We start from the raw sequence: 17,648 nt of genomic DNA on the forward strand, positions 1-17,648 counted from the left end.
TATTATTATTATTATATATAATAGCAGCTTTATTAATTAATAATACCTATTGTTATTAGGAGTCCCTGGGTGCCACAAACGGTTAAATGCTCGACTATCAACTGAAAAACTGGCAGCTGGAACCCACCCGGAGGCGCCCTGGAAGTCAGGCCTAGCAGTCTGCTTCTGAAAGGTCACAGTTATGAAAACCCTATGGAGCAGGTCTATTCTGCACACATGGGGGTGCCATGAGTCAGAATCAACTCAATGGCAACTAACAACATTTATTATTAATAATCTATTAATGTTATTATTAACAATCTGCAGAGTCCTTGCCTGGTCACTACCTATGAAGCTCAGCCAGTTCTAGCGCCAAAAGCACTGTTATGAAACTAGAACTCAGGTTCTCACCCCTATAATTTGCAAGTCCCCCTCAAAATGCAGGCATCGCCGTCAGGTTCCAAGTAGGGTGGTAGCGTGGTTATTTGGGGGTGCTCTTTTCCTCTGACTGGATGCCCCTGGGTGGGTTACTGATGAGATGGAGCTTTCTTGTGGCTGCAGAGGGTGGATGGAGAAGGGGAGGCAGGCAGACAGCCATGGAGGTCTACAGACTCCTGATGTTACTGCTGCAGATACCTGTTTCCTAAACAAGACATTTGGCAGCATCACTGGGTGTTTCCCAAGAGGAAGCTACGTATTCCAGAGCCAGGCCCACCACAGACCATAAAAACAGAAATTCAGTGTCTTTAGTGACTATCCCAGGAGTTCTGCCTGAATGAAAGGTCTGTCGGGTTCATTACGAAAGTCCTCCTACAGTAGACGTAATAAAATCACAGGTCCGTTAGTAAAATAAAATTTACGATCTATCCAGGATTCCAAATATCAATGTATTTATCAACAGGGCTGACTTATTCACTCCAAAAATTCCATGCTATTAAAAATCACAGAAAAATAACTTCTAATTAAAAACAAATAGACAAAAAGCAGCACAGGCAAATTAGGTACTATATTGACTTTATTTTGAATTACAGCATGAAATATGTCAAAAACAAATGAAGTAATGAAAACCTTTTGTAGTTCAACTGAACAGGTGATCTGCATAGGAACGGCTCGCTTTAAATCCCAGGATGCAGAGCTAACAGAATTGTGAATTAGATTATAACACAGAGTAAGAATCATCTACCTATGTGCAAACTAAAATGCAATTTAATAAATAACAGACCTTTTGTTCAGTCTTTGCTGGGTGATTAATATAATCATCTTCCCTGCTATGGATAATATCCTCATCTCATCTAGATTAAATGTGATTCTTCTAAACCAGCCATCTCTTACCTACAGTAAGAGGGCTTCCATTAAATATTGTTAAAGCTACTGGATTCGCTTTTGTGGCCCTAATATTATTTGAGAACATTATTCACTGAAAACAATCTAAGGACTAGGCCAAGGACGACATGTTTTAAGGAAAGCGTTAGATTTGTGATTCATCCCATTTATCTCGTGGGACTTTGTTATCAGTACCCATAATGCTGTTTTGATTTTTATCAGCGATGAGCAACCATTTTTTGGCATAGGGGCCAACTAAGGGAAAAAATACAAAGCATTTACCCGTTGCCGTTGAGACTCGTAGCACCCCATAGGACAGAGTAGAACTGCCCTGTGGGGTTTCCAAGGAGTGCCTGGTGAATTCGAACTGCCGATCTCTTGGTTAACAGCCGTAGCTCTTAACCACTATGCCACCAGGATAAAGCATTTAAGGCCATGTTATTTTCCTCTTCAAAATGAATATAGCTTTATGAATTCCCATGGAGGCGGGAAATGTGTCCTTGTACAATTTTGTTGAGTAAAAGGATGTCAGTGAGGAAACTGGCACTGTTTTTAGCTACCAAAATATTTCTATCTGGGTGTGTTAGCAACACAGACAAAATTTCTAATCGTCTACCCTGAAATTAGATTGTAGGCTTTATGCATAGCTAGTCAGACTATAGGCACTTCTGGGGACTCTGAGTTGCTCATTACTGATTTATACATTATACTAAATACATAAAGTTCTTGGACAAAACAGGCTTTGCTTGTGATATTGATCAAAACAGGCTGACTTTTGTTGGATTCATCATAACAAATATTTTCAGAGATTATTTTCTAATTTCAAAAATTATACTCTATCATTTACTGACTTACAGATAATGCTTTCGGTACAACTGCAAATTGTTTTAAAAAAAAAAATCTGAGATTACAACATTTCCCTCTATCTTCACATGGACCACTGTCTTCACATAGACCATTGGCTGGAAACCAGCACACAACACGAACAAGAAAACTGAAGACGTGCTTAACAACAGAAATACCATCAGTGTTTACTGTGGTAGGTTATAGAAAGAAGGTTTAACCTGTGTGTGTGCATTAGGCACTGACTGAGGCATTTAGACACCACTGATATAAAGTGCACTGAATATAAATTTTGACCCCACAAAAGAATAATTCAATAAAACCCAGGTATCCTTCTTGGACTTACTCAGTCCAGAAACACGCATAGATGGATGCTTATTAAGTGCTAGATAACAGACTTCTATTATTTAGACTCCTGCAATAATAACAGCAACACACTGTACTTGCATATATCATATTTTATCCAAGGACCTCAAGGTCATTGCATCAAGCAATGTGGCGTTGAAGTTTAAGATTCCTCAGCATACTAAGTCTACTTATATACGACATGGGAAACAGATTTCCAAACAGTAGATCCAAAATAAAAGCTTAAAGAGACAAGCCTAAATTTCTTGTGGCTTGTAATTTTCTGAATTTCTACATCTGCCACTATTATCCTAACACACCTACAATGTTGACTCTAAGTAAAAAAGGTTTTTTAACGCCAGGAATACGATGAGGATCAACTAACAAATACACAATTTGTCTTTTTTATAGTATGACACCCCATCTTTGAAAAGCACATGGTGGAATGTCAGAAGTGGCTTTTTAACAATGTATGTTTACACATCGATCCATAATACTTTAGCGAAGATCCCTGGGTAGAAGAAAACATTTTACACTGGAATGACATAGATATAAATAATATGATGGATCTATATATTTTTGCACATCTACATTTAACACAAAAGCAAAAGTGCATCAATTTCTGTATTGAAGTCAGACTTTCAGTCTCTTACAAGAACAAGCTTTATATATCCTTGCCTAGCGCTGAAAACCTTGCCCATCTTAGAGTTTAACTGAGGGACTCAAGTTAGCATAGTTAAAATAAGTTTCTGTGAAATCCATGAGCATGCCAGGCCCCACTGGAGCTGAGTTACAGGCCAGTGTGAGAAGCCCATGGTTAAATGAGGGAAAGGGGCCCAGAACGGTTTTGTTCTCCACTCAAAGCACAAAGCGCAACTCTTCTCTCTCAGGGTGGGAATTCTGGGCACCTTCTTTCTTAAAACAATTTCTGACAGTATTTGAAAATCAGTTTCTTTTTGGACAATGTGGTTAAAGTTTCTATCTTTCCATCAAATATGGAACTTAGCTCTTCCTGTGAGCTTCTTTACTTCGGAGGAGACGCAATATACGTTCATTTGTGGTCAGTTCTGCTGGAAGTTCATTGGCCTAAAAGAAGAAAAGACAGGTATTAGTGAATTCCTGCAGTGGGGACAGAGCCTGTGTGTATTACCAGCATGTAGCACAGCATGTGGTGTCTAGTAGGTGTTCAATAAGTGTTTGTTGAATGAGCAAATGAAGGCCAAGAATACTCCCTGAAGAGTCCTGGGAAGCTGCTGGAATCCCAGCACCCTTATTTCTGGAAGTACCATCAAAGTGGCTGGCTTCAACGGTGGACAAGTTGGCAGGTGGGAGATTCCCTGGCAGCTATTCCGAGGTCACTAAGGGCTTCTGCAATATGATGCTCCAACATGAGCAGCCCACATGTGTATTTACAGTTTTAGGGAGGGTCTAAATTCCAGCATTTTGCCCACTGGAAATCACTCATAACCATTATTGCTGAGATTCCAGGAGACACACAAGGAACTGCGTTTTTCAATACAAGGGTACTAACGTGTTCCCCTGCCTTAATTCAGTACCAGGTAGTTCACCAACAGAAACTGATCTCTTTAGGAAGTCTGTGTGTAAGGTCTAAAGACAAGAGGACAATTGTGATTTCAACTGGCTTATCACACAGCCAGGCCGGCTAACTGAAAACAAATCCAAATATCTTCAGGAAGAGATCATCAGAAATGTCTTTAAGCTGTTCAATGGCAGGAATGGGGAAATAATAACTCTACATGCTAAGTGGAATGAAAGAAAGATACCCTTGTCATATTGTTTAACTGGTACTTCTTAATGGTTTCTTTTTAAAATGTCATGACAATTATGCTACATGTTTTTGTTTTTATTATTAAAAAATTTAACACAGTAATAGATGCTTATGAAAATTCAGAGTAAACAGTTATAGAATAATGTGAAAGTTGCTTTTCACACCTCCCCTCTATTAACAGGTGCCAATCCCAATTCCTCCTTCAAAAGTTAGTGGTTTAGGAAGAAACTAGTCCTACAGGACAGTCTACACAAACCTGGGCTTCATCTACTCTGAGACTAGATGATGCCCAGCTACCACTACTGACCATTCTAATTAGGGCCAAGATAGACGGACCCTGATAAAATGGGAGAAAAAGGTGGAACAGAACATCAAACTTGTTAAAAAAAAAAAAACAGACTTACTGGACTGGGTGAGACTGGAGGACTCCCTGAGATTATTGCCCTGAGATACTCTTGAAACCTTGAACTGAAACTAACCCTAAGGTCACCTTGTAGCTAAATAACAGATTGGCTCACAAAATAATGAATATCACCCGTAAGTACTGTGCTCCTTTAAAAAATCACCTATGAGATCAAATGATCAACAATTACTTTAAAACAAACATGAGAATGTAAGGGAGCAGGGAAATTAGATTAATGGAAATGGAACAACCAGAAGGGAGTAATGAGAATGTTCATGCATCATTAAAGAATGCAACCAACGTCACTAAATAATTAGTGTAGAAACTGTTGAATGGGAACCTAAACTGCTATGTAAACTTTCACCAAAAAACACAATAAAATATAAAAAAAAAAAAAGTTAGTAGTTTAGTGTGTTTTCTCAAGACGTTTCCTAGGCTACTCTCTTCCTGCAATCTGCACATCTGACTGCTCAAGCAGGTGTTGGACAGGAGGAAGAACAATGACAATCCCTTTCTCTATTGTTATTGTGCATCCTTCCATCTCCACAGAATTACAAAAACTGTGGGTTGGTTTTGTCACAGTGGTGGGCATTCCTATTAACAATACAAAAGCAACAGTTTCCTCATGTAGCCATAAGAAATTCTCAAGATATGAGCAGCCAATTTATAGGGGATGGTGATAAACTACCAAACTTTGACATTTTTAGGGTATTCTTTGATGATAAAACACTCCTAACACTTAGTCTCCACAACTGCTGTCTCCTTCCCCCCACCCTCCATCGAGGATGCTGCGACACCATTAACTAAAAACCACCGATGATACTGTTGTTGCCATGATTCCCTGGGTCCAAATGTACTACTGCTCACTAATAATCTACATATAGCAACCCTGCACGCCATTACTATACGTAACTATGAAGATAGTGACTGGAGCCAGAGAGATGCTTATTCCTGGCTTAGGAAGACACGGTCTTATCTCTTTGCAGAGGGGCTCAATGGAGTTAAAAGACCATAAAGCTGGTACCTTGTTTCTCAGGGCTGGGTCCGCCCCTGCTTCCAGGAGCAGAGCTACTGTTTTAATATTACCGCTGAGCACAGCTGCATGGAGCGCCGATGTCCCATTCTAAGAGAAAAGACAACTTGGGTTAGGAGTGAGCTCACAGATGTCTGCACTTAGACATCATAAACCAGTCTGAGTGATGAGACTAACGTCAGAGCCTTACTCTTCCTTATCTTTCCTCTTATATACTTAAATACTTTAGAACTTGTGGTGGGAAACACGCACACCCACACACAACACTGTGCCAAACATCTGCTTTCTCTTCAAGAACACACATCCAGCCACTGTATTTTAGGGGAACCATTTCTGGCAAGCCTGGAGGAAGGCCTGGCTAGCCAACGGGTCAGCCTGTTAGCCCAGCTACAGATACTCCTCTGCTCACGCAAGTACCAAGAGAGTGACCGTGAAGTTACAGGGCTTATGAGTAAGAGTGCACAAGGTGAGAAAAATCCCATGATCTCTGAGTTGGAACATTTCTCAACACAGAATGGCTTAGTGGATGGGTTGCTGAGGTTTTATGAAATTGACCGCAAATATTTATTGAAATAAGAAAGCCAGATTCTGGGTGGGGAGGGTAAGAGAATATAACAAAACTAATCTAAGAACAATGGGTAGACATGACACCTGTTCCAGAGGGGACATATGTCCGTGAATAGGACCTAAATGCAAGTTTGGTTTCCAAATTAACTATTTATAATAAAATAAAATAAAAAAAACTCTGATTTTGTAACAGAGTAAAATGTCACACTCAGAGGAGAATTCCAGCAAACTGGCATTTTTCTACATTTTGCTTTTATAATATGTACAGTAATTCACTGATCTGGCAATATTTCACTTACCTCAACCTCACCAACCTGTCCATTTCACCTATGTGTGACATGGCCAAGAAATCAAAAACCAAGCCAAAAAAAGGGCTCTTTGAAATGAAACTACATATTGCAAAGTCCATTTCTAAAGCCCATTACTTTTATTCATAGAGTTTACTCTCATAGACTATTTAGTCTTCCTTTACAAACAGTTTTAACAAGTGCAGCTTTTTGGTTTCCAAGCTCATGGAAGGTTAGAAGCACTTACTGGGGCAGGGGAGAGAGGCCAGTACCCTGACATCAGCAGTTATGTATTAGCTGACAGCAAGAATGGAGTTTAAAAATAAAAACAGCAGACACACTGTCTCCAAACCCTCCCTGGGGTCTTTCAAAGCCAAGTAGACATTATTCAGATCAACAGACCCTGAGGCACAGCCCAAAAAGTGCTCAATGCGACTGTGTCAAGTTCAGAACAGGTTTGGTATCCTGTTTTAGAAAACCGGAGAATATATATCAGGGACTAGCAAACTATGGCCAAATCTAGCCTGCCATCTGTTTTTGTATGTCCTGCATGCTAAGAATTGTTTTTACATTTTTAAATGGTTGAAAAAAAATTAAAAGAATACTTTGGGACATGTGAAAATATGAAATTCCATAAACACAGTGTCCGTAAGTAAAGTCTGCTTGGAACGCAGCCACGGTGGCTCACTTAGGCATTGTCCATGGCTGCTTCAGCGCTACAATGGCAGAGATGAGTCATTGCGACTGGCCTGCAAAGCCGAAAATCTTTACTCTCTGGCCCTATACAAAGTTTGCCGACCCCTGGTATATACTGTAGTTTTATTTTAATCCAAAATGATAAAAACTTAGAGAAGAGTTTCAGGGCTCTGTTTTGTGGAAGAAGCATCCAGATAGATGTTTGAGGTTTGTTTTACTTCATCGAAGGTAATGAGGCAGACTAGTTCTGTGCTCTAGAGAATGAAGAGAAGGACTACGAGTGTCTGTTCCTCTTTGCTGATTTCATGAGTCCTCCAAATGATATGAATACAGCTTTCTTTCCAATTTAGCGATTTCATTAAACAAAAACCAAAACCAAACCAGTTCCCCTGGAGTCGATTCTGACTCATGGAGACCCCATGTGTGTCACAGTAGAACTGTGCTCCATAGGGTTTTCAATGGCTGGTTTTTGGAAGCGGATCACCAGGCCTTCCTCTTCTGAGGTGCTTCTGAGTAGACTGAAACCACCAACCTTTTGGTTGGCAGCAAGTCCATTACCTGTTTGCACCACCCAGGGATTCCTAGTGATTTCATTCCTGCTGTCTAATTCTTCCTGGAAAACTCGGTACTGACGGACTCTGGTTCAGTCTTTTACCACCTTCTCATTTCTCACATGGATCTCCAGAATCTAGAAGCTGTAGGTGTGTTCTTTCAAGACTACAACTAAACATGTTAATCATACCCAAATTCTACTGCAGACCCCAATTATGGACCTCTTAGTTTGTACCCTCTCTCTTTTGCAGATCGGTAAAATTTCTCTTTAGGCCTTACCTTCAAAATACCAAGGGTAGGTGAGAACTTAAGCAACTCCTCTATAACATCACTGTACCCTTTGTTGGCTGCTTTCAGTAACGCTGTTGCGCCATCCTGAACAGAGAGAGGAAGATAAAAGCTGATCATTAATGTGTGTGTGTGCTGACTGAGAGCCAGACGGTAGTTGTGAACTGGGGGCATATCTGTCAGAACCAGGCAAGACGTATAAACTAAAGCACAGACCTGCAATGTCTCCTAATCTAGATGCATTTTACAGCATATTAAGTAGTTAATTCTGCATGAAAAAATATCAGACAAAATATGTGGCTTATATTATCTTAGAAGCCTGCCATTTGGGAATTCATAAGCCTCCAGTCCCTCAGAACACTGAGTGAGGCAAAAGGGGAATTTCAAGAGCATATTTTTAGGACACTGACAGACTAAAGAGGCATTCTAAGCCTGCAGTTCATGACTCAGGAGAAATCAGTTGTTGAACTGTTTTTAATAATTTAATGTTGAACTGTATTCACTCTTTTAAAATTTTAAATGTGCCTTTTCTTTTTTTCTTCCCTTGCATGCAACCTTGCCCCAGTCTGCCCAAGCTACCTATTTTCCTGTGTGTGTGCTGAGGGGTACTGATTGAAATCTGTTAAAAGTAGGCAAGGACAAATTAAAAAATTAATATTCAACTGTGTCATCAGATTTTGTCCTGAGAAGAGACTTTCCAGACTCCTTTTTATCCGCTGTAACACACTGCTCACTGTGTCTGGAAGACCTAGCTCGCAGAGGTCCCCTCCAGTCAAGGGGACATGCCACCGGCCATTACTGTTTGGCTGGAATCAGGCAGAAGAAACAGAGTGGGAGAGAGAACAGTGCGGAGGTTGGTAATGTATCTTCTGATTTCCCTTTTCTGGGCTTAGACTTGGAGAGGGGGCAGGCGGGTCAGAGAAGTGAGGGAAATACTAGGACAAAGTGGTCACACACAGTGAAAAACAACCGAACAGCAGAATATGGTCAGGCAGAAGAGTCTCCCCAAGCTGCCCTCAGTTCCTACAAGGCAAAGGGCTTGCTGAGGCAGAATTCAGTGACACCACCAGAGGCTAGATGGGGACAGTGGGATGATGGAGGGTGTGGCAGGAGATGCAGGAGTCTGCAGCTGGGGGAGCTAGGAGCACAACGGGGAGCACTTCCTGGCCCAAAACAACAGACTCCGCCTGCACTGCCCAGCTGCAGACCTTCGCAGCAGAGGCCAGCAGGAGATGCAGCCCGGACGGACCAGTGGAAGTTAGGGAAACACAGTCCAGGGCAGCCTGAGCCCCAGATCTCCCGATCCTCCCCCCAGGTCTGAAGGGAAGTCTCCACCATCTCCAGTTCACTCAGGAGTTATCTTAGGTGCAGGAGGATCTTTATGGAATTGAACATTTTCTTTCCTTAGAGACTGTGCAGCACTTGCTGAAAGTACTGGGTCACACCAAGTTTCAACTGAATTGGACATTTATTTGTTTCCCTTCTAAATATCAGGTAGAGGTTGGGAGAAAACCCAGGTGAGTTATAGACAACACAGAGACACACTTTCTCTGCATCTCTAAGCTGAGTCACATTCTGGAGCTTCTTTATGTGCATTTTCAACCTTGAGCCCACACGATGAACCTCTTTCATTGGGAAACTCACGTTCCGGGCTGCGTCCCGCTCAGCTCCACGCAGCAGCATCACCCTCACCACCTCACTGTGGCCCATCTGCGATGCAATCCACAGTGGTGCCGTCCCGTCCTAGGGGGAGAAGCCAGGGCGGCCCGCTGTGACATGGAGGCTTGGACCCCTGACTCATACAGACCTTCTTTACACCAAGTTTCTGAAACTTAAAATCTGGGTAAAGGGCTCCTTGACAACCAATCACACATTTTCCAGGTAATTCAGACAGTGGGTGGTACTGATAAAACAGGAGGGTGTTGTTCACTGATCTATAACCACAGTTGCCGTCAAGTGGATTCCAACTCATGGTGACCTCATGTGTGTCAGAGTAGAACTATGCTCCACAGGGTTTTCAATGGCTGATTTTTCAGGAGCAGATTGTCAGGCCTTTCTTCCAAGGCACATCTGGGTGGACTCAAACCACCAACCTTGCCGTTGGCAGCCAAGCATGTAAACTGTGCACCACCCAGGGATCCCAGCTGATCTATACAGACTGGTATCTTGCACCGGGAGGGCTACTTGGGTAAATGCCAATATTCAGCTTTTGGCTTATAAAAACAGCCATTTTATGGTAGACTCTTTTACCACGGAGTGTTTTATAGGACTGGTGCTCCACGGAACCCTGTATTTCTCCCTCAGACTCTGTAGTTTGTTTACTTAGCTGGTGAGTCACACTCACAGTAACATGCACATCACAACACACCCTGCTTAGTGGGGACCTTCATGCGGGGTGGGCAGTTTCCTTTGAGGCGGGGTCTGAGGGCCAGAGACTAAAGACAAGTCTTCTACTCCTCTACTGTGGTGTCCAAAATTCTCCACATCCACACCATTGTTTAAGGGCTTCACAGTAATTTTACGTGGAATGTGATACTGTGTCTTCTGGGAGGTGATGACATCAGCTAGTTAAAGCATTTTTGGTAATATTTCCTGTGTATTATTTCCCCACAACCATTTTTCTGTTAATACTGGGCCATGAGGCTGAGATGTACTGCTCCAGGTGGAAAGGATTTGAGCATAGGGTGGTTCCTGCCTGAGAGAACAGAAAATGAAAACCCTTCTCGTGCTGGGGGCGGGGGGGGATGAGCTAGACAGGGTGGGAGAAGTCAGAGGTCAAGTGCGAGTGTCCGCGCTCTCCTCTCCCTCTGGGTTGAATCTGGGAAGGGGACAGTAAGCTTGGGGTGGTAGAAACATCCAAATAAATTGCAGGGTACTCCAGATGGGGAAGGATTTTCTCCTCTTGAGATGAAGCCCAGAAAAACTGCAAGCCCTGTAGAGAAGCTAAGTTCTCAGATGGTGCCCGAGAGAAAAAAGAGAAATATCATGGGGGTCACCTGGGCCAGTGGACCTGAGATCGAACTCAAGTCCTCATGACCCATATCACTCGGCCTCTGGATGTCCAGGCATCCTGCCTGCATGTGGGAAATCACAAGTGCTGAGGGAAACAGTAGCCTACAGTAAGCCTGGGGTTGGGAAGAGAAGGTCACTGAGGGTCAGGACCTCAAGCCCAGAGATGACGGCAGGGCTGGCACGATGGTGGGACCAGGTGTGTCTCTGTGGGCACCAGTGGAGGATGCCTGGGGACTGCAGAGTCAGCGTAAGGACCAGCCATTTGTCTCTCTAGCCCACCCCAATGCCAGGGTAAGAGTCTGACAAGTTGGGTCACTTTACAGAGGAGGGAGAAGAATCCAGAATAGACTAAACTTAACCTCTGAGGTAATGAAGATGATGTGGCCCAAAGGATTGTTTTCACCAGATAAGACTGAATTACCCATCAGTGGGAATGGGGGCTGGAAGGTAAGTAAGATGATTCAGTTATAGAATAAAAAGTTCCATTTCTGCTGCAGGGTATAATTTCCATTCCATTCTACTAACAACAGCAGGCAGAGGGTTATTATCCACTGCTGTCCTGGCAAAGGGACAGAGTAGGACGATGTTTGAGTGGGGGGTAGAGGATGGCAATCAGGAGCTGGAGGACATCAACACCTCGGTGTCTTGGAAGAGATACGGCAAGACATGATGAAACAAAGGATGAGGAAGGCTGAAAACAACCTTCACCTACTTCATAATGTTTCCAAGCACCTGTTAGACCTTGAATCTGAATATTATCTATCATTCCAACCAAACCAAACCTGTTGCCATCGAGTCGATTCCAACTCATAATGACCCTACAGGACAGAGTAGAACTGTCCCACAGGATTTCCAAGGAGCGCCTGGTGGATCTGAACTGCCGACCTTTTGGTTAGCAGTCGAACTCTGAACCACCGCGCCACCAGGGTTTCCTATTTATCATTAGCAATGATAAACAGTTCCTTAATTTGTACTTTTAGTTTAGAATACAATACACTTCCACATTCGTTATTTAATGATTCTCCCAATTCAGGATTCAATCATTTATTCATGCATTCAACCAACCAACAATTACTGAACATTTTCCAAGTCTCAGGCAGAGTGCTTAGGCACAAGACATGGTCTCTGTTCTCAAAGGAACTTAGTCTAGTGGAGAAAAGACATGAGATCAGATGCGTATCAGTAGGATATGGTGCTACAATAAGGGTATTATGGACAAAGATGCACAAGACGAACCAGGTGAGGGGTCATTTTCTGTGGGGGAGTTGCGGAGTCGGCTTCCCACGTAGAATGATACCTGAGATGGGTCTTGAAGGATAACGTGGATTCTGCCAGGTGTATTCCTGGTAGAAGGATGAGCACAACAGAGTCACCGTGGCTTGGACAGGCTCATTCAGGCATTGTGAGGAATTCAGGTGGCTACAGCACAGGAGGTGGGGTGGGGGTACATGGAAGCAGGACAGGTAGTCTGGGCTCCAGAAAGTCCTAAAGTAGTGCAGTGTTTTACAGAAATGACCACTTCTCCCTGCTCGCCTACTCTGGGTTCATTTTATTCTTTGTCGATATCTCTATGAGAGGGCAGGTAGGGAAAGGAAGCCCACAGCAGCAGGGCAGCCAGCCACCTGCTCCATGTGCCATTCAAGGCTTGGTTGTTACTAGTAAGATTATGTTAATTGACACTAATACGTGGGAAAGTGCTGGAGAGGTGCTATTTGGGGAACAATTATTAATATTATTTGTTCAAAGCAATACTACTACTACTACTCAAATATTTATCATCATAATTGGAATAGTCATGGTAGGCAGAAAAAGTAGTCACTACCTCCTGGCTGTGAGACCTTAGGCAAATCACTCTGAGCCTCAGTGTCCTCTTCTACAAAAATATTAGCTTCACAGAGATATTATGGAATGAGAAAACATACATAACAGTGTTAAGCACAAGGACTGGCTAATATTAGATATCTACAAAATGGTGGAGTCACGTGGTAGTGCAAACGGTTAAAGTGCTCGACTGCTAATCAAAAAGGTGGAGGTTAGAGTCTACCCAGAAATGCCTAAAAAAGGACTAGTGATCCACTTACAAAAACTTGGCCATTGAAAACCCTATGGAGAGACACAGCCAAGATGGAGGAGTATTCAGACACTTCCTGTGGTCCCTCTTACAACAAAGACCCAAAAAACAAGTGAATTGATTATATATGACAATCGAGGAGCCCTGAACATCAAAGGCAAAGTTGAGGAACTGAACTGAGCGGCAAGGGGAGGGAGGCACGGTTCAGAAGCAGCGAGGAGTTGCCAGACCTGACCCAGAGGGAGCCAGCACACTTCAGGCAAGTTTGGCTGGCGTGCACGGTGAGGCAAGCAGTGATACTCGGGAGGCATTTTCTACACCGGGGGAGACCGAGTGGCAGAGAGTCTACTTGGGCCTCCAGAACCAGTGAAAAGCAGTGCTCAATCGGCAAAATATAAGTATGTACGTCTGACCTATTGTCCAGACCAAAAAACACCCTCTTTGGGAAAAACCTCTCCCCCATTTACCTGCCCACTCCCTGCTCTGCACAGGGTCCCAGGTCAGCTTCAGTAATTGCTGAGTTCCCTGGGCTGGAAGTAGGACCTGACACATGCCCTAAGCCATTCTCTCGGCCTTGGAGAAGGAATAAATTAACAAACAGGAGTAAATAATCTGCCAGCTCCCCTAAGCAGGGAACTCAGGGCAGACACAGCTCCTTTGCCTAGGCACAGGCATAAAGGGTTCACAGACTCTGAATGTCTTTCACTCCTGCATAGACCTGTGTGGGCCCATTTCAACAGAGTAGGCCCTCATTACCATAGTACAACAGGGTATATACCTGAAGCCTAACTTCAACTGTATCAAATATATGGTGAAGTGGTAGGTTCATGACATTTGACACTGTTCTGCCCATTAAGTGGCGTCTTCACCTACCCACATCAGGGGCCTGAGGGCTGGTGGCTCCACCCATACCACCTAGCCATCCACAACAGGGGCCCAAGAATAAGTGGTGCCTCCCAGTCTTTATAGCCAACAGCATTGAGTGCCCATAGTTCAACTGCAAAACCCACCCACCTACACGCTCTAGGGAACAAGCTCACGCTTTCCTCCCAGACATTCAGGGGCAGCCGTCAGCCCCCTGCCTTGCTCAGCGTGTGACCTCCTACTGCAGCCAGATATCTGTGCCTACACCAATCACCCCTGCCTGTCTAGGACTATAGGTGAGAGCCTGCACCACACACTTGGTGACTGACTACCTGGACACCTGAGCTGAATCCATACAGACTCCTGGGCTCACATACCTGGTAACAGATCTAACCACTTGGTGACAGGACATTAGAGCTTCAAAGGTACCAATAATCAAACTAGCTCACAAGAAGAGCCTATTTGGGCATATCAAAAAAAACAAGAAGCTAGGACACAGTAAGCAAATATAAAATAAATATAGTAACTTATTGATGGCTCGGAGACAATAGTCAATATCAAATCACATAAAGAGGCAGGCCATGATGGCTTCAGCAAGCTCCCAAAACAAAGAATCAAGAAATTTTCCAGAGGAAGTGAACTTCTTAGGAATTACCAGAGGCAGAATACAAAAGATGAATACACAGAACTCTTCAAGCTATCAGGAAGGAGATCAGGCAAAACACAGAACATGCTAAGGAACACACAACAAAGCAATAGCAGAACTTAAGATCAGAGAAGAGCATGATGACAAATTTAACAGGTTGCAAGAATCCATAGAGAGACAGCAATCAGAAATCCACAGGATTAACAATAAAATTTCAGAATTAGACAACTCAACAGAAAGTCACAGGAGCAAAACTGAGGCAATGGGAGGCAGAACTAGTAAGACTGAAGACAAAGCACTTGACACCAACTTATCTGAGGAAAAATAAGATAAAAGAATTTTAAAAAATGAAGAAACTCTAAGAATTACATGGGACTCTATCAAGGGGAATAACCTATGAGTGACTGAAGTACCAGAACAAGGGGGATAACAGAATATACGGAGAGAATTGTTGAAAATTTGTTGACAGAAAACTTCCCTGATATTGTGGAAGATGAGAAGATATCTATCCAAGATGCTCATCAAACCCCACATAAAATAGATCCCAAAAGAAAGTCACCAAGACATACTATAATCAAACTAGCTAAAATCAAAGAAAAAGAATTTTAAGAGCGGCTAGGGACAAACAAAAAGTCATTTACAAAGGAGAGTCAATAAGACTAAGCTCGGACTACTCAGCAGAAACCACGGAGGCAAGAAGGCAACGGGATGATATACATAAAGCCTTGAAGGAAAAAAATTGCCAGCCAAGATTTATATATCCAGCAAAACTGTCTCTCAAATACGATGGCGAAAGCAGGGCATTTCCAGATAAACAGAAGTGTAGGGAATTTGCAAAAACCAAACCAAAAATTACAAGAAATACTAAAGGTAGTCCTCTGGTTAGAAAATCAATAACATCAGATAACAACCTAAGACTAGAACACAGGACAGAGCAACCACATAGCAACCCAGACACGGAGATCACAAAAATAAATCAAAGCTGAAACACTGAAAATAGGGAAACAGAGACATCAATATGTAAAAGATGACAACATTAAAACAAAAAAGAGAGACTAAAAAATGTAGTCATAGATCTTTCATATGGAGAGGAAGTCAAGGCAATATAAAAAAATAAAAGACTGGTATAAACTTAGAAAAACAGGGGTAAATATTAAGATAACAACAAAGGAAACTAACAATCCTACAAGTCAAAATAAAAAAATAGAAAGATGTAAAGACTCAGTAAACACAAAATCAACAACAATGAAAAAGATGAAAACAAAATACATAAAGAAAAATGACTTAGCACAGAAAATTAAGTGGAACAAAGAAACTGTGAACAACACACAAAAAAAGACATCAAAATGACAGCACTAAACTCATACTTATCAATAATTACGCTGAATATAAATGGACTAAATGCACCAATAAAGAGACAGAGAGTGGCAGACGATAAAAAAACACAACCCATCTATATGCTGCCTACGAGAGATACACCTTAAAGACACAAACAAACTAAAACTCAAAGGATGGAAAAAAATATATCAAGCAAACAACACTCAAAAAAGAGCAGGAGTGGCAATTTTAATCTCCGACAAAATAGACTTTAAAGTAAAATCCACCACAAAGGATAAGGAAGGACACTATGTAATGATTAAAGAGTCAATACACCAGGAGAACATAACTGTAATAAATATTTATGCACTCAATGACAGGGCTCCAAAATACATAAAACAAACTATAACAGCATTTAAAAGAGAGACAGCTCCACAATAGTAGTAGGAGACTTCAACACACCACTTTTGGTGAAGGAGAGCACATCCAGAAAGAAGCTCAATAAAGACACAGAAGATCTAAATGCTACAATCAGCCAACTTGATCTCACAGACGTAATACCGAATAATTCACCCGACAGAAGCCAAGGATACTTTCTTTTCCAATGCACTTGGAACATTCTCCAGAATAGACCACATATTAGGCCACAAAGCAAGCCTTAACAGGATCCAACGCATCAAAATATTACAAAGCATCTTTTCTGACCATAAAGCCATAAAAGTAGAAATCAATAAAAGAAACAGCGAGTAAAAAAAAAAAATCAGACACTTGGAAACTGAATAACACCTTGCTCAAAAACTACTGGGTTATAGAAGAAATTAAGGAAGAACTAAAGAAATTCACAGAATCAAACTAGAATGAAAACACATCCTACCAGAACCTTTGGGACACAGCAAAAGCAGTGCTCAGAGGTCGTTTATAGCAATAAATGCACACATCCAAAAAGAAGAAAGGGCCAAAATCAAAACATTAACCCTACCATTCAAACAAGCAGAAAGAGAGCAGCAAAAGAAGCCTTTGGGTACCAGAAGAAAGGAAATAAAAAGAATTAGAGCAGAATTAAATGAAATAGAGAATAGAAAAACAATTGAAAGAGTTAACAAGACCAAAAGCTGGTTTTTTGAAAAGATCAACAAAACTGATAAACCATTGGCCAAACTGACAAAAGAAAAACAGGAGAGGAAGCAGATAACCCATATAAGAAATGAGATGGGTGATCTCACAACAGTACCCAATTGATATTAAAAGAATCGTAACAGAATACTAAGAAAAACTGTACTCTAACAAATTTGAAAACCTAGAAGAAATGGGCAAATTTCTGGAAACTCACTACCTACCTAACACAAACACAGGTAGAACAACTAAATAAACCGATAACAAAAGAAGAGATTGAAAAGGTAATTTAAAAACTCCCAACAAAAATAAAAGCTCTGTCCTTGATGGTTTCACTGGAGAATTCTACCAAACTTTCAGAGAGGAGTTAACACCACTACTACTAAAGGTATTTCAGAGCATAAAAAAGGATGGAATATTCCCAAACTCATTCTATGAAACCAGCATAACCCCAATACCAAAATCAGGAAAAGACACCACACACAAAAAGAAAATTACAGACTAATATCCCTCATGAACA

At 41.9% G+C, this 17,648-nt stretch overlaps 1 protein-coding gene across 1 annotated transcript in view; it reads right to left on the minus strand.

The window, feature by feature from the left end:
- Nucleotides 1-3,383: 3,383 nt before the first annotated feature.
- The window catches only part of ANKRD29 (ankyrin repeat domain 29), a 67,216-nt gene continuing 52,951 nt past the window's right edge, over nt 3,384-17,648 (minus strand). The window contains exons 8-11 of the mRNA XM_012558941.2: nt 9,750-9,848; nt 8,097-8,192; nt 5,707-5,805; nt 3,384-3,576 (exon numbers count right to left, since the gene is read on the minus strand). Coding sequence (XP_012414395.2) covers nt 3,493-3,576; nt 5,707-5,805; nt 8,097-8,192; nt 9,750-9,848 — 378 coding nt within the window. The 3' untranslated portion in view covers nt 3,384-3,492. The remainder of the gene's footprint in view (nt 3,577-5,706; nt 5,806-8,096; nt 8,193-9,749; nt 9,849-17,648) is intronic.

The sequence above is a fragment of the Trichechus manatus genome, unplaced genomic scaffold (genome assembly GCF_000243295.1).
Source record: "Trichechus manatus latirostris isolate Lorelei unplaced genomic scaffold, TriManLat1.0 scaffold00199, whole genome shotgun sequence".
NCBI classification, from domain to species: Eukaryota; Metazoa; Chordata; class Mammalia; order Sirenia; family Trichechidae; genus Trichechus; species Trichechus manatus.